The 21869-nt window shown below is 46.1% G+C and overlaps 1 protein-coding gene across 1 annotated transcript; it reads right to left on the minus strand.

The window, feature by feature from the left end:
• Positions 1 to 216: 216 nt before the first annotated feature.
• LOC123346659 (ovostatin-like) lies at positions 217 to 8745 on the minus strand. Its single transcript, XM_044984169.1, has 4 exons — positions 8653 to 8745; positions 8121 to 8172; positions 668 to 844; positions 217 to 305 (listed from the first exon to the last, which is right to left on the minus strand). The coding sequence occupies exons 1-4, from the start codon at positions 8743 to 8745 to the stop codon at positions 217 to 219; spliced, it is 411 nt and encodes a 136-aa protein (XP_044840104.1).
• Between the last annotated feature and the right edge of the window lie 13124 nt (positions 8746 to 21869).

Consider the following 21869-nt stretch of genomic DNA (forward strand, 5'->3'; position numbering starts at 1 on the left):
GTCAATATAGATGTAGCATTTGGCTTGTGCAAGTGACTTAGATATGAAGACAGAGAGCCGGCAAGAAACCACAGAGACATGAGCATCTACTATGAGTCAGGAGCAGTAAAGCTCAGCTCAGATCCCTTTCCCTCCACGCAGACTCAGATAAGAAATTGGATTCTGTGTACTCAATTCTAGTGTCTCAACCCTGCCCCCGCCACAGATTCCCAGCTCTCACCATGTGTTCCTTCCTTCCTTATCTCTGCTCCCAAAGACACTGTAGGATCCATCTGGGTGTTTGTAAGACTGCTGCTTCTGGTACCCTAAAAGCACAAGGAGGAGACTGAACCATTCCCTGCTTTTAAAGTTAGGTGAAAGGTAAAATGCTTTTTGCCATAAGTTAAACCTCAGTCTCCAAACAGCTTTCCATAGGATTTATAAACTAACAGGGGACCAAATTCTTTTGCCATTTACACCAAAGCAACCCTATGAAAATCAACCGACTTGCAGCACTGCAAGTGAAGAGATCATTTGGCCTTGGATAATGTGACAAAGCTACACAGGAACAGAAGAAGGAAGTGTTCTTCATGAATTATAATTTGATGAAAAAAATTGCCAAGATCAATGTAACTAGCCCTAAGATCTATGCATATATTAGAAGGAGGAATCCTCTAATGCCCCTCACCGCTGACTAAGTATCCAGTGGCCTTGGATTTGGTCTCCTCGCTCAGCTGCCCCGTCTTATTCAGATAGTCCAGGACGTAGAAGTTGGGGGCAAACAGGACCATGTTCTGCTCCCCGCAGCCAAAGGGCATCTGGAGAAGCTGCTGAAGGTTCTGCATGGCTGTGCCCAGGATATTGCCTGGAGGTGGAGACATAGGGAGTCAGTGCACCAAAGCACCCAGTCTGTACATACTATAAGGTTCAGAGAATCCATTTTTCCTCACTGGAGTCTAGGTGTCCCCTTTGCTACACACAACGTTGAGCGAGGGCAACGAGTTTCTAAGGGAAAGGAACCAAGCTCAGAGTTCAGAAGTTGGTGTCTGAGACACAAGAGTCTCAGTATGAAATTAAGCATGGGAATTAGTAAACTTACCAAGGACAGAGAACAAGGCTGTGACTGATTCCTGCAACCATTTTGCTGGCACCTTCAGACACTCTAGTTCAGAAACTAAAGAACCTGTGAGTAAATAAAGAATACAAATCCTTTAAGTTGTACAAATATAAATCTGAGTGAAACAAACAAAAACATGTTTGTTTCTTTCTGGGCATGGGGCTGAACCCCAATCTCTCACTTCCCATTCCCCAGGTAACAGTTTTCTAGTGTGCAAAACTATTTATGCAGAATATATCACTGAGCAAATTAATTTGCATACACACATAAACAAACATGAAATAAAAAAATTAAATACTAGTCAACACTCTGCACGTAACATAACAGTGAGTGGGTTTATAAAGAAAGTGCATTGCTATTTGTTTGTAGATCTCAAGCTTGGTTTATCCTTGTTTTAACTGCAGTGTTATTGCAGGGATGTATCTGAGCCCCTGCATCTCCACTGTGTCCAACTGCTGGATCTACCATATGAAGATTTTAATAAAATGGCAAAACTCGGAATACATTTCCCAACCACATACCTAATACAATGCAATGGATTAGATGTGATGCAAAGACTCCAAGCCAAAGTGAGATTAAGTCCAGGAATGAAAGCATCTGCAGTGCAGATGGAGAAGAATCGCTGAGAGGTAAATGAAAAACTTGTCTGGCAAGAAGACAGGCATTTCCTGTCTCTTTCTCCACCTCTCCTCACTAGGAGGCTCATTCCTCTTCTGTTGCAGTCAGGGGGGATTGAAGGTGCTCAACACCAACTTGTGGCCTTATGACTCTGAAAGGACACGTTTAATTTTGGAGCAGTTGCTTCGGCCCAGTGAGGTTTCAGGACACAAGACTGCTGTTCTAGGACCTGAGAATCTGGTTGCAGATTGTCTTTAAAATAGGAAAACATTTGATGCTGATTGCTGTCCTGTCTTTCTGATCTCAGCACTGAGACTGCCACAGCAGAACTGTTGGTGGAAAGGCGGCCTCCTCTGTTCAGTTTCATGGCCCCTCTTCCCTCTAACAGGGACATTAAGTTTTCTCCCTACCCCTAACTGAACAGAAGTGGAACTTCCCCCCCCCAAGTCTGTTTTGCCAGTTTGTTGGAGAGAGAGTGTGTATGTAAGAGTCCATCATGCTTATGACCATGCTGCCAAAGACTTTACATTGTGTCATGTTACATGTTAGCTGACCATTTCTTCTGGTATTGCATTGAATAAGAAACACTCCTTAAACTTGCTTTGGGCTGTCACCTTTTAAGGGCAACTATTAGGAACATATTCAAAAGTATATAGATATTGAACATATAACCACAAAGCACAAATTCTGCCCCAAAAGACTGTACTCTCCATCTCCACTTCATTGTGTGGTTGTCTTCTGAAGTAGTTATTTCATTATTTCCATCTTTGAGAAAAACAGTCAGAACAGTGTGCGGTTGATCTTAAGGGGAGGCTTGCAGAAAGAACTAAGCTCATCTCAATCATTAGGGAATCCCACCATCACTGAGGGTCCTCCATGGAGAATGTCACGACCCCAGGCCTTGAGAACATCATGCTGAGTTCCAGCGGCCTCGGTATCCCTTTGGAGCTCAGTGTATTAGAGAGGGAGAGGCAGTTCCCAAGATAGCTAAGCTAATGGATTTAGGGCTTGGAAGATTAGACCTAGAAGCAGATCTGGAAACTGACAGGGAGCTAGCATAAAGCAGAGAGCCACAAAGGTTTAAGATTTGTAGAAGACCTGCACATGTCCTGTCTTTCTCTCCTTTCAGCAAAAACTGCTATTCAATATTATTTGATAAGGAAGGAACTCTTTCCCCCCACCTTAGATCTTTCAATTTATGATTGGTCTCTGTTCTGGACCCCAGCTGGATGTATTGTTGTAGCTTTGTAATCTAGCTAGGTGTGTTGATAAGTTCCTGTGGCCGTGCCAGTTGCTGACAATAGCAGAGATGAACCAGAATCCCTATTTCCAGCAGGTCTGTTGGGAGGTTGCCACATACCTGAAGAAGAGGTGGAGGGAGAGAGACTGCTCCTTCTGTCAGTGTCTGGTTCCTGGTAAAGGTCATTTTATATTGATACACTTATTTTGACTTTTAGAGCCAGCCCCCCCGCCCCAGATGAACTGGCAAGATATTTTGATGACTAACATGAACTTTGGGAGTGCAGCTTCAAGCCACTTGAGAAATCTTCTGTTCAAATGGTGACACACAAGTCATACAAAATTCCAGAGGAACATCTCTATAGGAGTCTTCACAGGTCTCTAGCAGGTAGCTTTAGTTGCACATCTTTAGCCATTACCCATGTGAGCAGGTCAATAGAATCTTTTCTATTTGTTTTGGAGTGTGTAGACAGTGTATTGAAGCCATCTGCAACATCAGTAACTAGAGACAGATCTGAATAAACATGAACATGGAAGGATGCCCAGATCACAACTTTATTTATCTAAAGGTCTGGACAAAGACTCTTGATCTCAACGCTATCTCTAATGCTACTTGTGAAATAGTAATAAAACAATGTACCATCTATAAAATCAGTGAAGGGAAAACCACAAACTGCAGTAGTCTTAGGACTGCTCTACGTGGTGCAGTAATGTGCACTAGACGGCGTGATTATAAAGTGCACAAATATGTTGCACACCAGCTGGTCATTGTAGACCCTGTTGGATGCACACTAAGTTCCCAAGTGCACATTAACATACTGCAGGTTGAAACATACACACTTATGTTGTATGTTCCTCACACTAATTTTCTCTGAAGATTTCCTTTAGGCAGCTGGGATTGTTTCTCCAGATATGCAAGAAGAGAGAAGCCAGGTAAACCATAACTCATGGTATAGAATTGACTGGCATGTTGGATGTGCCTCCTTTCAGTATGCATTAGCATTAAGGAGGCTTAGCAATGTAGTGGCAAGTACCACCAGCAATGTAGTCACAGGCAAACTTCAAGGGGAAAACAAAATTACCCCTGTACATTTGTTTTTTCTCTTTTTGAAAGACAATCCATGAAAATACTTTTTCAGTTAAAATTTTGAATGTTTTCTGCCAGGAAGCACTTGGAATTTTGCAGAGTTCGGCCCACCAAACACACCGCTAGGACTGAAGGAAGCTGAGGGGAGCAGCAGTTTAAGAAGCTCCTGGATACACTTAGACAGTAGAACTTAATTCCTGAAGTGGAGTCATGGTGATGGCCTACAGGCTCTCATCCCACTACCCTCAGCTTTAACCGCTTTAAAATGGCAAGAGGGCAGTAGCTGGATAAAGCATCTTCCTGCCTCAGTAACTAAGGATCAGATGCCGCCCTAAATCTCACCATCAGTGTTGGGTCTGGTGGGATAGCTAGAGTGGGATGAATCTGCTTGGGTCCAGCTCTGCGCCGAAGGTGGCATGGCATGAGGAGATCACAACTGTGTGTGGTGTGCAGTGGTGAGACTTTCACAAGGAAAAGACATCTGAAGACAATGCCAAAGACAAAAGGGAAAACATCAAATGCTGAATGCTTTAAACACCAGCCCTTGCAGTGGCACTGGGGTGGTTGCAAATGGAAACACAACATGAAGAAAACTAAAGGAATTTTTGCAGGAAGTGACTGTGGATCAGCAGGGCTTAATTACTTCAGACAGTCAAGACTCTATGCAACCATAATCCATCTTGTTCTCTGCATCTAGCTAGGTATTCATACTGCATAAAAAGGTAGTCGTGAATCTATCAGCCCCACCCTCCTCTGGCCAACTTTCCACATGCACTAGAGTATGGGAGGAGGGGGGCATATCCTCAACGATAGGTCCCCAAATCCTACTCTCCCTCCTGTTTTTCTGCAGCAGAGATACACTGAATCTGCTGGGTCAGGGCCCTCCACACACATGTAGGAAGGGCTAGGGTGGACCCCTATGACATTGCAACAGCTGCTTTACTTGGAGAAGGTTGAAATGGAAAACTCATAGGCAATACATTTCACACTTTCTAGTTTAGTCTCATTTGCACTTGATTTTTGCAAAGTGTAGCCACACGGCTGCACCTTTAGACAAACCCCTATGCAAGGGGTGATGTGTGAACTGTTCCAGTTCAGGAGGAGCCCTGGGAATCACCATGCCTCAGATACCCCTTCTGAGATACAAGTCGCTCACTTGGGTAATAATTTGCTGTTGGCCTATAGTAGCAGCAAGTTACGTGCTGGCTCAGCTAAGCCCATTTCCCACCCTCACCCCCAGATCCTTGTGCACCTGGACCCAGGGCTGGGTAACCCACACAGGAGTGTATGGGAAGTTCCTAGCCCCCTCATGCAGTGCATTCCAGGTCACAGTCTAGCTCCATGTATTTAGTATCAATTAAATTTGGCTTTGTATTATAAATCCACTAAAATAACTCAAATTTAGTGGTGTAAGTGCAGGACTCACCCTGCAGCACCTCCTGTTGGTTATCCATGGGAATTAGCTCACCAGCCCTCTGGAGCATCCTCTGTCAGTCAGTGATCCACTACCACTGCTGCCCCTGCCCCCATGTCCCTCCCAGGACCCCAGTGCCCCTTTAACTGGGTGCTGCCCCTTGGCAGTACCCCCACAGTTCTGGGTCTCTCCCTCCCAGGGGAACCCCCACCCACTATCCCCACTTTGCCTCAGTCTTGGCTACTGCCCAGTCTCCATCTAGCCCCCATTCACTGGGGCAGACTGCAGTATAAGCTACTCATCACAGGCAAAGGGGTTTTTGACCAGCTGCCTCTGGCTACCCATGGGCTGCCCCTGCAACTCAGTACCTAATAGGCCTTACCTTTCCTAGGGCAGAGCTCCCTTGGCCTTTCCTCAGCCCTGCTCCACGCCAGATACCTGGTTAACTTCCCTGCAGCCAGGCCCTTCTCTCTCTGAACACAAAGAGAAACTGTTGAACTCCTGACTCCCAGCCTTTTCATACAGGCCAGCTGAGGCCTGATGGGGCATGGCCCAGCTGCGGCTGCTTCCCCAATCAGCCTAGTAGCTGCTTTCCCTGCCACAGCCCTCTCCCAGGGTTTTTTAAGCCCTTCAGGGCAGGAGCAGGGTAAGCACCCTGAACAAGTGGACATTAAGATTCTAAGTTTTCCAGCAATTCAGACATTTGGCTGTGATATCATATGCAGTACTAGATTTATAGCCCTTGACATGGAGGCTGTTAGATGTTGAAGCAGCAAGGAATCTTAGCTAACTCAGAAAATAATGGACGGTCCTACTTTGAAAAGGGATGCTGGACCAAAGCATGCTCCAAAGTCCATATGTTACCTAAAAAAAGATTTCCTTCTTAAACATCACTACCTGCAATAGAGATCCAGCAGGACAAATGATGCCCTCACCGATATGCGTGCAACCTCATTGTCCTCAGTGGGTTTACGCAGGTGACACTGATCAGCACCTGTTGAATAATTTTCTGATACACAAGAGGTAACAGACTAGCTTCTCTCTGATCTGGGATGGCTCTGCAGAGTAAACAAGAGGAAAACCAAACTTGCATCTCTAAAGTGAGCAGCTCTGACTCTAAAAAGCACACAGAGGGCAGGTCTGCTGAGGAAGGTGCGGTTTCCACAGTCATGTTTCAGAAAAAAACTGCAGTTTAATGGGCCGCAGTCACCCCAGATTTGAATTTTCCCCACTGATGGGGGTAGTTTAGTTGGGGGTTTGACTCACCCCATTAGAGTTTCTGCAAGAGCAAGATGCAAAGCCGAGATCTGGATCCAAGCCTCCCCAAAGTTCTGAGCAAGTCATTTGTTTGAACTCTGTCTGACGGGTGTGTTTATCTAAGATTCTGTTGTAAATGCTCAGCTTGCAGAGTCTTACAGGGTAGAATATATTAATAAAAGGATCAGCCAGTTGGACTCATTGCCTTTCCTGTATTTGCTGTTTGGCACTGACAGCCTTGGAGCTGAAGTGTAGCAGTGTTATGAATACCAAGATGTCTTCATGAAATGATTACAGTATGTGATCTAGTCAGGGAAGTTTTTGTAGACCGGCTTATATAATTCCCGTAGGACTGCATTGATCTACCTTACTAGGGGGCAATGTGAAGGACAAACAGGAAGGCAACACACTGGTCCCCAGTTCAGCAACCTCCTGGTAAACACCAGGGGCAATTACAAGATGATGGCCTGGCTCCAGGCTGAAGACAGGGTTTTGCCAGGCTGGGAACTTAGAAGTCAAAAGAAAACTAAAGCATTAGAAAGCATTCGGAGGCGAGTTGCCAGCGGCTGTCCAAGGAGTTGTCAGCGAGTGCTGGCAGGGAGACAAACTGACACAGAGACGCTGTGGAAGAGTCTCTAGGGAGGCAGTTCTACCAGGGTCCCCATGTGGAAGATGGTTTAGCACCGGGTATGCTAGACTTGCACAGAGTCTGGTTTATTGTGTTTAAGATTTTTTTTTCTAATAAATGACACTTTGCTGTAAGGAGGCTGTTTGATCACTGGCTACCACTGTGATTGCCCTGGAGGGAACAGAACTGCAGTGTCTGAACATGTAATACCTGTGGAGGTAAATCATCGTGGATACACAGGGGACTGCAACCCAGGGGACTCCCACACAGAGATTTGTGTGAGTCCATCCTGAGCCCCAGGTGATGGCTGGAAGCCTGACACTTTGAGGAGCTGTGCTCTCAGGGACCAGGCAAGCTCCAGCATGCAGTTCAGATGGTTACTGAGATACGACCACACTGGCATCCATCCTGGAAGTTCCACTGGTATCCAGCAAGCTAAAGCTGCTTCAGATCAGTTATGGTGAAACCTTTTGATACTAAGTCCAGATTCTGGTCCCATTGAAACGAATGGGCCCTTTGCCATTGACTCTAACAGGACCAAGATTCGGCCCTGACTGTGGATGTAAGATTAGGGACAGTGCAGTGTAACAGACAGTTGCAGTGTTTAGCCAGAGAGTTTAACCTAGCTACTAGTTCACACCCAAGGGTTTCTTTTACATGAGTGTATCTGAGTGTACCATGTTAGCTGGGGACTGAGGGTGACAGTGTCAATTCCCACCCTCTGCTGCCTTCCCTGCTGGTTCTAGTCCCAGCAGTGCAGAATTTGGAGAGAGGCCCTTACCTTTTGTGCAGACGAGGGAGCTTTGGATCACCTCCTTTTTGATGCCTTCAGGCTGCTCAGCACAGAGGGGAGGAGACCCAAGCAGATGTGTCTTCATGAAATGCTAAGTATGGTGTTCTGGTCTCCCCTGGCCTTGGTGCTCCCTATAGGCAATGGGGGGCTACAGTAACCTGCAGATGAGATGCACAACAAGTGGCGTTATGGTGGAGGAGGGGACAAGAAGAACTGGCTGTGAGGAACATCTGCCCATAGCATAGCAGGCAGGGGTCAAGGATGCCCATTCTTCTGAAGCCAACCCCCTCCTGCTCTGTGGCTGGAACCTACAAGGTCCCCAACAGACCATGTTTGTCACATTTACCAAGCACTGGGTCTCCTGAGGAGAAGTCGTCTTATTTGGCATCCACCTTAGCTTCATTGCCAGCTTTCCTCATCCCCAGCACAAGTAGGAAAAATCCTAACTAGCTTCCAGCAATGATTGGGATGAGACAGAAGAATGTTCCCTCTTCTCAGGGGTCAGGACTTTCTCCCATACCTCAACCAACAGGGGCTTGATCAGGATGTTCTTCCGTCCTCTCTCCAGCTCCCGGGATGTTCCATTCCCACAGGCTCCAGTGTTTGGCTTCATCTCGGCACTAACCATGAAATTCATGATACCTGAGATAATTGCCCATGTACCAGAGATAATTAAATCCTGAGTGACTCGAACTAGTTCTGGCTTCATGCTAAATTGATCAGAATGAGCCCCAGCAGAGAGATTTTCATCCACAAGGCACTGCACAGACATTACTTGTCCTCATCATGTGAGGCAGGGAAACTGAGGCACAGAGTGGTTAAGAGACTTACCCAAAGTCACAAAGGGAATGTCAGAAATGGGAGTGGAAAGTGAGTTCCTGGCTCCCCAGCCTGTGATCAGTCGGTTAGACAATGCCCCCCAGAATAGTTCTCCTCATGATGGTGGAAGTTAGAGTTCTGCACCAGGGCTATGGGCATGGAGTGCTGAGCTCTTCAGCCAAACAGACAACATCAAATCCTACCAGCAATGGAGCTTTCAGCCCAGTAGCCCAGACTGACAGAGTGGGGAGGGAGCTCTTGTGGCATCCAGCATGCCAACTCTCAGTCACAGGTAAACAAACGGCACTGAGAGAAGACTGGGGCACACGCTGGGGGCAAGGTTCAAATGCTGTTCTTTAAAACCTGTAAACTACATTCAAAACTTCTTGATTTCAACAAAACCCTTTCATTAACTAGGTAGCTATAAAAGAGAATGCAGGCAGAAGCCCAGCTGCAGAGTGGGGGCTATCCAGTTTATTGCACTGAGTGCAGCATGTATGATTACCTGCCCTGTGAGCAGGTGGTGTATGTGTGCATTCGGTGCAAGGAGCTCCTGGCCCTCAGACTGTGTATGGGCTTTGGAGGCCAGGGTGGCAGAACTGGAGGAGCTAAGGGAGGCAGAGAAGTATGCTGATGAGGCTTTCCGGGACACTGAAGAATTGTCCCACCTCTGGTCAGACAGCCCCTGCGCTGTTGAGGAGAATGAAAGGCCCAGGGAAGCAGAGCAGTCAATGGGAGCAGAGGGAAACCTTCCCATAGTTGGGAGCCTCCTTCCAGATGGTGTTAGGGTTGCCTCTCGCACTGAGGTTACCTCTCGGGGGGAGGGAACTCCAGTCACTAGGAAAAGGCAGGTGTTAGTAATGGGAGATTTGATCATTAGAAACATAGATAGCTGGGTTTGTGATGACTGGGAGAACTGTACAGTGACTTGCCTGCCTGGTGCGAAGGTTGCGGATTTCTTGAGGCATCTGGATAGACTTATGTGTAGTGCTGGGGAAGAGCCGGTGGTCGTGGTACATGTAGGTACCAGTGACATAGAGAAGGGTAGGAGAGATGTCCTGGAGGCCAAATTTAGGCTGCTAGGGAAGAGACTGAAATCCAGGACCTCTATGGTGGCATTCTCAGAAATGCTCCCAGTTCCATGCGCAGGGCCAGGTAGGCAGGCAGAGCTTCAGAGTCTCAATGCGTGGATGAGATGATGGTGTAGAGAAAAGGAGTTTACATTCATTAGGAACCAGGGAAACTTTTGGGATGGGGGGAGCCTATACAGGAGAGATGGGCTAAACCAAAGTGGACTAAACCAAAGTGGAACCAGATTGCTGGCACTTAACATTAAAAAAGTTGCAGAGCAGTTTTTAAACTAGGAGATAGGGAAAGCCGACTGCTGCAGTGGAGCACATGGATCGGACAGAGACTTTTCTTAGAGGGGAGTCTACTGAAAGAGAATCTACGTTATAGTCAGAAGCAGAGGATGGAAGAGGATAATTAAGGGCCAGATCAGACGAGAAACATTCACATAAAGAATCGGACACTTCAGAAAAGGGCAGACAAATAAACAGGGAGAAGTTTTTAAAGTGCTTGTACACAAATGCTAGAAGTCTAAATAATAAGATGGGTGAACTAGAGTGCCTCGTGATAAAGGAGGATATTGATATAATAGGCATCACAGAAACCTGGTGGACTGAGGACAATCAATGGGATACAATCATTCCGGGGTACAAAATATATCGGAAGGACAGAACAGGTCATGCGCTGGGGGAGAGTGGGGGGAGTGGCACTATATGTGAAAGAAAATGTAGAATCAAATGAAGTAAAAATCTTAAGTGAATCCACATGTTCCATAGAATCTCTATGGATAGTAATTTCATGCTCTAATAAGAATATAGCATTAGGGATCTATTATCGACCACCTGACCCAGACAGTGATAGCGATGATGAAATGCTAAGGGAAATTAGAGAGGCTATACAAATTAAGAACTCAATAATAGTGGAGGGTTTTAATTATCCCCATATTGACTGGGAGCATGTCACCTCAGGACGAAATGCAGAGACAAAATTTCTTGATACTTTAAATGACTGCTTCTTGGAGCAGCTGGTATGGGAACCCACAAGGGGAGAGGCAACTTTCAATTTAGTCCTGAGTGGAGCGCAGGATCTGGTCCAAGAGGTAACTATAACAGGACTGCTTGGAAATGGTGACCATAACATTTAACATCCCTGTGGTGGGAAGAACATCTCAACAGCCCAACACTGTGGCATTTAATTTCAAAAAGAGGAACTACACAAAAATGAGGGGATTAGTTAAACAGAAATTAAAAGGTACAGTGACTAAAGTGAAATTCCTGCAAGCTACATGGATGCTTTTTAAAGACACCATAATAGAAGCCCAACTTAAATGGATACCCCAAATTAAGAAACACAGTAAAAGAATAAAAAAGAGCCACTGTGGCTTAACAAGCATGTAAAAGAAGCAGTGATAGATAAAAATGTATCTTTTAAAAAGTGGAAGTCAAATCCTATGAGCTGGCTTTTGTAGGTGACAAGTCTGAGGAACTGTCACAGATTAAAGCGTCACTAGAGGAGGTTTTGGAATTAATTGATAAACTCAACATTAACAAGTCACCGGGACCAGATGGCATTCACCCAAGAATTCTGAAAGAACTCAAATATGAAGTTGCGGAACTATTAACTATGGTTTGTAACCTGTCTTTTAAATCGACTTCTGTACCCAATGACTGGAAGATAGCTAATGTAACGCCAATATTTAAAAAGTGATCTAGAGGTGATCCTGGCAATTACAGACCGGTAAGTCTAACGTCATTACCAGGCAAATTAATTGAAACAATAGTAAAGAATAAAATTGTCAGACACATGGAAGAACATAAATTGTTGGGCAAAAAGTCAACATGGTTTTTATAAAGGGAAATCGTGTCTTACTAATCTATTAGAGTTCTTTGAAGGGGTCAACAAACACGTGGACAAGAGGGATCGAGTGGACATAGTGTACTTAGATTTCCAGAAAGCCTTTGACAAGGTCCCTCACCAAAGGCTCTTACGTAAATTAAATTGTCATGGGATAAAAGGGAAGGTCCTTTCATGGACTGAGAACTGGTTAAAAGACAGGGAACAAAGGGTAGGAATTAATGGTAAATTCTCAGAATGAAGAGGGGTAACTAGTGGTATTCCCCAAGGGTCAGTCCTCGGACCAATCCTTTTCAATTTATTCATAAATGATCTGGAGAAAGGGGTAAAGAGTGAGTTGGAAAAGTTTGCAGATGATACTAAACTGCTCAAGATAGTCTGCTTTGGTCTTAACTGTGAAGAACTTCAAAAAGATCTCACAAAACTAAGTGATTGGGCAACAAAATGGCAAATAAAATTTAATGTGGATAAATGTAAAGTAATGCACATTGGGAAAAATAACCTCAACTATACATACAATAAATTTAGCTACAACGAATCAGGAAAAAGATCTTGGAGTCATCGTGGATAGTTCTCTGAAGACGCCCATGCAGTGTACAGAGGCAGTCAAAAAAAGCAAACAGGATGTTAGGAATCATTAAAAAGGGGATAGAGAATATATTATTGCCTTTATATAAAATCGATGGTATGCCCACATCTTGAATACTGCATACAGATGTGGTCTCCTCATCTCAAAAAAAGATATACTGGCACTAGAAAAGGTTCAGAGAAGGGCAACTAAAATGATTGGGGTTTGGAGAGGGTCCCATGTGAGGAAAGATTAAAGAGGCTAGGACTTTTCAGCTTGGAAAAGAAGAGACTAAGGCGGGATATGATAGAGGTATATAAAATCATGAGTGATGTGAAGAAAGTAGATAAGGAAAAATTATTTACTTATTCCCATAATACAAGAACATGGGGCCACCAAATGAAATTAATGGCAGCAGGTTTAAAACGAATAAAAGGAAGTTCTTCACACATTGCACAGTCAACTTGTGGAACTCCTTGCCTGAGGAGGTTGTGAAGGCTAGGACTATAACAGCGTTTAAAAGAGAATTGGATAAATTCATGGAGGTTGAGTCCATTAATGGCTATTAGCCAGGATGGGTAAGGAATGATGTCCCTAGCCTCTGTTCGTCAGAGGATGGAGATGGATGGCAGGAGAGAGATCACTTGATCATTACCTGTTAGGTTCACTCCCTCTGGGGCACCTGGCATTGGCCACTGTCGGTAGACAGGATACTGGGCTAGATGGACCTTTGGTCTGACCCAGTATGGCCGTTCTTATGTTCACAGCAAAGAGAGGGACAGAGCAGGTGACTGTGTGGGGTAAAGACAAAAAAAGAGGGAGAGTGAGCACCAGACACTAAGAGCTCACCCAAAAGCCTGGGTGAACTCGTCCAGACGTGGTTTCTCCTCTCATCCGGGTACACACAACCATTGTCACCCTTTGGGGAGAGGGACTAGGCCTGGTAATCCTGGGAACTTGCCAGCGAAGTATTGACCTGAGAGGAGGAGAGACATATTGGTGTGGTGCAGGCTGCATGTGACACAGGTGCTGCTGCTCTGCTCAAGGGGTGAGCATTGGAGGAGCTCCCATTACCCCCATCTCTGCTGGGTCCCAATACTGACCATTCAGGCCAGTAACGTCAGGGGTAGGGGAGGGTTCTTCAGAGAAGACAAGCTGTGCTCCCTCTCACCCATGTCCAGCAGGTTCCCACACTGCCACGGCAAGGTGGTACTGCACACAGTCATGCTGCTGTGTGCAAAGTCTTGTCCTGGGCCAGAGAGGTTAAGCCCACCCCCCTCCTGCCCTCTCTCCTGGCCTGACCAGGGAAAAATAAACTCTCCATGGTAGTTCTCAGAGGTAACCTAGTGTCCTGGCCTGGGTTTATTCACACATGTGCACGTGCACTCCCTGCCAAGGAAGCAGCACCTACATGAAGGGAGCAGAAAGGGAGTGGGACAGAACGCACCTGGATACATTTGTCCAGGTAGTTGAAGATGGCTCTAAAGGAGGAAGTCTTCCCCACGGATGATGGAGTAGTGCAGGATGCGGTCAATGAATAAAGACTGGAAGGCCATCAAGGAGACAAGCACAGAGATCCTGAATCCAGCCTCCTCCTCCAGGCAGAAGGCTCCAGCTTTCCATTCGTTGATGGTGTTGGGGATGGTGAATGAGATGCTGGCATTTCCAGTGGAACTGAGAGATGAGAAAGTCAGAGAGAAAAGCCCCACCATTCAGAAAGGGTCTTTCCAGCAAATAGAGCATCAGCCACAATGCAGCAGTTCCTTTGCTGTCTAGTGTGTGATTCACCCAGAGCAGAGTTAAGAGGCCACTTGGATGGGGAAGTGATATTTAAACTGTATTTCCTGGGCAGTCACTCTTCTGGGGCTAGGATTTTTGGAGTAACTGCAGGTTTGGACAGAAAGCCACTGTTTAAAAATTCTTCCCGTCTTGGATTGACTAAAACAGCATCAGTCTTGAGCATAAGGCAGAGATACCCAGCAGCACGGACCTCTCAAGAATGAGAATTCCCAAGTGACAGACCCCCTTCAGCTAAGAAGAGAAGCCCCTGGGAGTGCCGGGGCACTGACAGGGTACGATGTCATGGAGCACCTAGTTGATCGCTAAATACGACATCATGGAGCAAGATAAATCTATATCAATATCTAGGGAGGGTTTGTGGAATGGCTGGATATTTACAGTTTCTGGAGCTGTAGAGTATCTGGATATTTACAAGATAAAAAGTGCATAGAGTGGCTGGGTACCTACAGGGACAAATGCTGTGGGATGGCTATGTCAGGGTTAAAGGGAATGAAATAGCAAAGTATTTGCTGGGCAGTGACTGGGGATTTGACAGGAATGGGAGTGGCTGGGTGGTTATATCCATGAGAGATACATGACTGTTATTTTGGCCTTTATTAAATGCTCTCATTGTGTAACCTGAAGACAGCTCCAACAGTATGAGACATTTAAACCTCAGATTAGACAGAGCACAAGTAAAGGGCTAGGTGAATCACATATTTTGATCCAGTGGCCAAAATGAAAAAAAAAAAGCTGGTGTGTGTGGGGAAAAGTTTCAGACCAAAACAGAATATTTGTTTTTTTTTTAATTTGATTAATCAAAAAACCTCAAATACATGTTGAAATGAATGGTGTCATTTTCTAAATGAAATGTCAGTACGAATCAGTATTTTCAAAATGAAATCTCAAAATGGGTTAGTTCAAACATGTCAATAAAAAAAAAGGGGTCAGAATATTTATACAAATCTTTGCTGAATTTGACCTGAATTTGTGAATGTTTCAGAGCCAGAAAAATGCATTTTTTTGGGCAAAAACAACCTGTTCCCCAAAGAAATGTCACCCACCTCTACTGGAGTATATACACAACAAGGTGCATTCCTGCATCAGCTGGAGTATGCTGCATGGAACAGCCAGAGAACTAGGTGCCCTGAGAAACATTTCCAATCTCTGACTTCTAGGATTTATTAAGCTGTACTTACCTGTTAGTGATTCTACACTGCTACCAGGTACATAGTGAGTTCTTGCCATACAAGATATGTGCTGTGGAAATATGGATGGCATTTCCCCCCCAGTAATGGAGCACCACTTGCAGAACACAGGCCATAGAAATAGCAAAGCATCTGAGCCACCTCACAGTGCTGGCCCTGTTGGAAAGGATAAGTCTAGAGAGAAGACTGTAGAACAGCCAGGCATCCCATGGCTTTCCTTGTGGCAAAAGGCTCTGGCTAAGGCAGTCGAGATGGGAAGAGGAGAGTTGAGGAATGGTGGAAGCACTAGTCAATGGTGACTAGATCCCAAATCCAGGTCTTGGGGAAGCATTTCCAAACCATCTCAATCACAGCTTTTCCTTCCATCCTAGAGGCAGCATCCCCACCAACCCACCAATCATTGCCTCTGCTTCAGGAGAAGGAAGGAGCATCATTACACCTTCTCTATGCTATTTGAGGTGTAGAGCCCTCTCCAGGGCATGCTCAATGCCTTCAGAGAATTCTGAACTCCAGGAGTTCTGGGTCAGGAAAGCCACATTAGACAGTGAAAAAAAAAACTGGGCTGGGGGCTCATTTTAGGATGTCTTCTTAGAAGGGAGAATGGAGTTCTGACAGGGGGTTTGCCACTGTTCCCCATTCAGAGCTTCTCTGTGTGTGTATGGAACTAGCCAAACCCAGGGGACAGTTAGAATAACCCCTGGAATGAGGATCCACTCCAGGATTGTTCCCTATTGAAGATTGTTCAGGGCTCAGTGAGGTGACTCTAAGAGAGGGGAAAGTGATCAGGAACAGTCAGCATGGATTCACCAAGGGCAAGTCATGCCTGACTAACCTAATTGCCTTCTATGACGAGATAACCGGCTCTGTGGATGAGGGGAAAGCAGTGGATGTACTATTTCTGGATTTTAGCAAAGCTTTTGATACAGTCTCCCACAGTATTCTTGCCAGCAAGTTAAAGAAGTCTGGGCTGGATGAATGGACGGTAAGGTGGATAGAAAACTGGCTAGATGGTCGGGCTCAACGGGTAGTGATCAATGGTTCCATGTCTAGATGGCAGCCGGTATCAAGTGGAGTGCCCCAAGGGTCGGTGCTGGGGCCGGTTTTGTTCAATATCTTCATTAACGATCTGGAGGATGGTGTGGACTGCACCCTTAGCAAGTTTGCAGATGACACTAAACTGGGAGGAGTGGTTGATACGCTGGAGGGTAGGGATAGGATACAGAGGGACCTAGACAAATTAGAGGATTGGGCCAAAAGAAATATGATGAGGTTCAACAAGGACAAGTGCAGAGTCCTGCACTTAGGATGGAAGAATCCCATGCACTGCTACAGACTAGGGACCGAATGGCTGGGTAGCAGTTCTGCAGAAAAGGACCTAGGGGTTACGGTGGACGAAAAGCTGAATATGAGTCAACAGTGTGCCCTTGTTGCCAAGAAGGCTAATGGCATTTTGGGTTGTATAAGTAGGGGCATTTCCAGCAGATCAAGGGATGTGATCATCCCCCTCTACTCAGCACTGGTGAGGCCTCATTTGGAGTACTGTGTCCAGTTTTGGGCCCCACACTACAAGAAGGATGTGGATAAATTGGAGAGAGTCCAGCGGAGGGCAACAAAAATGATTAGGGGGCTGGAGCACATGACTTATGAGGAGAGGCTGAGGGAACTGGGATTGTTTAGTCTGCAGAAGAGAAGAATGAGGGGGGATTTGATAGCTGCTTTCAACTACCTGAAAGGGGGTTCCAAAGAGGATGGATCTAGACTGTTCTCAGTGGTAGAAGATGACAGAACAAGGAGTAATGGTCTCAAGTTGCAGAGGGGGAGGTTTAGGTTGGATATTAGGAAAAACTTTTTCACTAGTAGGGTGGTGAAGAACTGGAATGGGTTACCTAGGGAGGTAGTGGAATCTCCTTCCTTAGAGGCTTTTAAGGTCAGGCTTGACAAAGCCCTGGCTGGGATGATTTAGTTGGGTTTGGTCCTGCTTTGAGCAGGGGGTTGGACTAGATGACCTCCTGAGGTCCCTTCCAACCCTGAGATTCTATGATTCTATGATTCTATGAGATGGAGGGGTTCCTAATGAAAACACCAGGAGTTGTATCCCAAACTCTCAGTATTAGAATAAGGGTTAGGTTAGAGGCAGGGAAGCCATCAGGTTAACACTGGGGATTCTGTTCTGCATTTAGCATTAATTGCCTGATAACATTTTTTGTATTGTGACTTAAACTGAAAAATACATGGAAACTCAGCTATGATATCTGCATACACTGGCCCACCGAGTTGCTAGCTCAAACCACATCGCCATCCCCACACAATAACAGAGCCAGAATTATTAATAATAATTTGATTATATCTCCTCCCATCTCCCTCCCCCCTCCATTACCTCAGGGCTCTGGTCCTCCAGCAACATTATAATCCAGAGGGGTGTTTGGACTTTATGACTCTGGCACACATCCGGCTTCTGTAGCCAAGAGTTAGTAAGAGCCATTAGCCCCACGTTCTTCCAAAAGAAAAATCAGGTATGTCACCTCCTCTCATTTGAGTCTGCAAGAGCAACATGTCTGCCTATTTCTTTAATTACCCAGGTGTGTCTTGTGAAAAAATCCCCCAGATGGTGCTGTCCCAGACAGCAGTTGAGATGATGCTCCAAGCCTCCCATGAGGCTTCAAGCCACTTTGGCCCCCAAGAGACCACGATGAACATCCACAGGAGGTTCTGCTGGGTAGGGATGGCCCAAGCCATGCAGGAGTGGTGTGACAACTGCTTTGTTTGCCCAGCAGATGAAACCTATGGTTGGGGGACAGAGGCCTCCTCCATCCAATAAAAACCAGTGCACCCTTGGAGTTGGTAGCATTGGACAACTTGAGGGTGAAGCCAAGCCTGAGTGGTGCATCCTGACCATGGTGGTTCATTGCACCAAATTCCTGGTCACCATTCCCCTCAGGGAGATCACAGCCAGAGCAACCACAGAAGTCTTCTGCGCTACTTTGTCCAGCCCTACAGCTACCGCACCAAGATGCTCATGGATCAGTACATGTCTTTTGAGTGACAGATATTCAAAAACTATGCTTTCCATATAGCAGCTGCAAGCTGAGAGTGACAGCCTACCACCCACAAAGCAATGGTCTCTTCAAGCAAGCCAACCAGATGCTGCCAGTGAGACTGAGGACCTTTTGAGATTGGCTGTCTTATCTGCCAGACCTGATCTATGTGTATAACACCACACTGCACAACTCCATGAAGTACATCCCCTACTTCTTGATGTTTGGCAGGCATGACTGGCTGGCAACAGACATGACCCTGAGCATCTGACCAGGGACCCTAGAGAATTAGGGTCTGAATCATAGGACTCACCATTCTGAACTCACACTGCACACCAGCATCAGAGTGCATGGACAGATGGACTGACCCAAAGGCAGGAGGAGAGTGAACTGGTGTGGAGCAGAAAGTCTGTGTCTAGACAGGCATGTGGCAGGTGCTGTATTGCTGTGCTAGGAGCAAGGAAGTCTGTATAACCCCTGCTCCAGATCTTGATGTGAGTCTACTCCTGGCTTTGCCTAGGTTAGAGAAGTGTTGTTCTATTGATAAGTATGGTGCTTGTTCCAGGGGTTAACTCTGACCCCACTAGCAGGAGGACTGGTGTTTGTGCAGAGGTGCACGGGTGGGACTTGGGATCCCTTTCCCAACCCTGGAAACCCCCCTACCTGAGATGTTTCCTTGGTGGACAGATTTAGGAGAGGTCTGCTGGCACTTACCCTGACACTTCATTGGCATGAGAGTTTACAGGCATATAACACAAGCTGTTGTGAAAAAAATCTTATCAGCCAGGACATGTGGCTCTTTGCTGTCCTCCTCCAAGTTGAGCCCATTGAAGTGGGAGCCATAAGCCATAACCTGATGTGGCTGAGAAGCAGTCATCTTTGGTCTTAGTTATGTTCCCATTTATAGTCAAGCCAATGGGTGGGTGATACTCCCATCTAACTGAGGGCAGAATTGGGCCCTTTTTGTCAGAAGATCCTGATTCCAGATGATAAGATCTAAGGAAAAAGTGATTCTTAAGAATCCTGCCCAGCAAATTCTCACCAAGAACAGCACTTACCTCCACTGAATCTGACTTGCTCTTGGCCATTCCTAACAATCGCACCTTTCGCCATCATCTGTGCATAGAAAGATTTCTTGAGATGGGAGCTAAGAGGCAGCAGCCTAGTTCAGGGAGGAGACAGGGAAGTTTCTATGATCCTAAAATCCTCACTATGGCATCTCAGTGTTTGTAACTGAGGGATGAATTTGGAGCCACTCAGGGTATGTCTACACTTGGAGTGTGTGTGGGGTGGGGTGGGGGGAGTGATTCCCAGCTTGTGTAGACATACACGACTTTTGTCCTGCCATTGGAGCAAGATGGAATCTGGGAAGAGAGAGTGAGGCTGACTATGTGCACCTCTCCCTCACTTTAATCCAATTCACGTGCAAGTCTTGACATCCCTCCAATTCCCGTAAACTTTAAAGTCCTGTGGCGATGGGCAAGTGACGAAGCAGCAGGTGTGGATACACTGGGAGCTGTAGCCGCGGACCTGCACACAGGCGGCTCAGGTCTAATGGTCGTCTTCTTGCAGACCGAAGCAACAGCTGGATTCGGCGTCTACCTGAGTGACTGAGCAGCCCTCTTTAGGACTGCACTGCTCACCTCCGTAGTAAGAGGAAGGGGCTAGAAAAGGTGCCCTAAACATTGTTTGCTTCATAGAACCCTGGCCAGCTTACCGCGGCTGGAGGGGATCCCATCTTATGCGGTCGAATAACAAAATTTCAAACAACAAAACGCAAGGTGACACCACTCATTATTGGTACATGGAATGTATGCACGCTTCAAGACAACCCCACAGCAGATCGACCAGAAAGAAGAACAGCCCTGGTCGCCAGAGAGCTCGCAAGATTTAACATCGATATTGCGGCCCTGTGTGAAACTCATCTAGCCAACAAAGGTCAGCTCACAGAAACAGGAGGTGGTTACACATTCTTCTGATGTGGACGTAGCAGTGATGAACGTTGTGAATCTGGAGTTGCCTTTGCGGTTAAGAATCATCTTGTCCACAAACTTGCCAGTCTTCCCAAGGGCGTGAACGATCGACTCATGACACTTCATCTTCCACTACCGAGAGGAAAGCGAGTTATACTAATCAGCGCTTATGCACCCACAATGACGAATCCGGATGAAGTTAAGGACAAGTTTTATGAAGATCTTGATGCCCTACTTTCATCCGTGAAGCGCACCGACAGGCTGATTCTACTTGGCGATTTTAACACGAGAGTAGGATCCGATCACTCTGCCTGGGATGGCATCATTGGAAAAAATGGAATCGGCAAATGCAACAGCAATGGCCTACTACTATTGAAGACATGTGCGGCTCATGATCTGATCATCACCAATACCATCTTCCGCCTGCCCACTCGCAAAAAGACGTCCTGGATGCACCCATGTTCCAAGCACTGGCATCTCATTGATTATGTCATCGTGCGGAGGAAAGACAGACAGGATGTAAGGGTGACTAAGGCCATGCCGAGTGCTGACTGTTAGACTGATCATAGACTTATCATCTCTAAATTAAGCCTTCACATCAAGCCAAAGAGACGTCCGCAGGGAAATAAAGCTGTGATGAAAAAGATCAACTTCAGTAAACTGAGGAACCCCAACACAGCAGCTTCACTAGTAGAAGATTTCGACAACCAACTCTCAGAGCTGCAATTAGAGGAAAACGTTGAGAGGAACTGGGAACGCTTCTGAAATATTGTGCACTTTTCTGCACTAAAGGTTCTTGGACCCTCACACTGGAAACAGCAGGACTGGTTTGATGAAAACGGTGAAGAGATCAAGGCTTTACTTGCTGAAAAGCACCGCCTTCACCATGCTCATCAGAACGACCCATCGTCAACAGCTAAGAAAAATGCCTTCAACAACATTCGCAGGACCGTACAGAGCAAGCTTTGTAAGATGCAGGACTCCTGTTTGAGTGCCAAAGCAGATGAAATCCAGAGGTTTGCTAATAGAAACAACGCCAAACGGTTCTACGAAGCCCTTAGATCCTTGTACGGACCTCGGCCTTCAGGGAGTTCCCCTCTACTGGACTTAGATGGTGTAACTCTCATTACTGAGAAGACTCTGATTTTACAGCGTTGGGCTGAGCATTTCCAATCCGTACTGAACCACCCATCTTCCATCAATAATGAGGTGATTGACAGAATGCACCAGGCGGATATTAATTACAGCCTGGACGTTCCATCATCAGAGACTGAAACCCTACAGGCCATCAGTCAGCTGCCTAGTGGCAAGGCCTCAGGATCTGATGCGATTCCAGCGGAAATCTATAAGGATGGTGGTGCAATGCTTGTTGACAAACTCACTCAGCTGTTCCAGTCCTTCTGGAATCAAGAGTCCATTCCTCAGGAATTGAA

The sequence above is a fragment of the Mauremys mutica genome, chromosome 1, assembly GCF_020497125.1.
Source record: "Mauremys mutica isolate MM-2020 ecotype Southern chromosome 1, ASM2049712v1, whole genome shotgun sequence".
In the NCBI taxonomy this organism is placed as follows: domain Eukaryota; kingdom Metazoa; phylum Chordata; order Testudines; family Geoemydidae; genus Mauremys; species Mauremys mutica.

What these genes read in the sequence shown, in the direction of transcription:
- LOC123346659 (XM_044984169.1), bottom strand. Translation starts at nt 8,745, where the DNA reads ATGAAGCCAAACACTGGAGCCTGTGGGAATGGAACATCCCGGGAGCTG. An exon ending in CTCCCTCGTCTGCACAAAAG is followed by an intron (nt 845 to 8,120) that starts GTAAGGGCCTCT and finishes CTCCACCTCCAG; the next exon opens with GCAATATCCTGGGCACAGCC. An exon ending in CACTGGATACTTAGTCAGCG is followed by an intron (nt 306 to 667) that starts GTGAGGGGCATT and finishes TTGTGCTTTTAG; the next exon opens with GGTACCAGAAGCAGCAGTCT.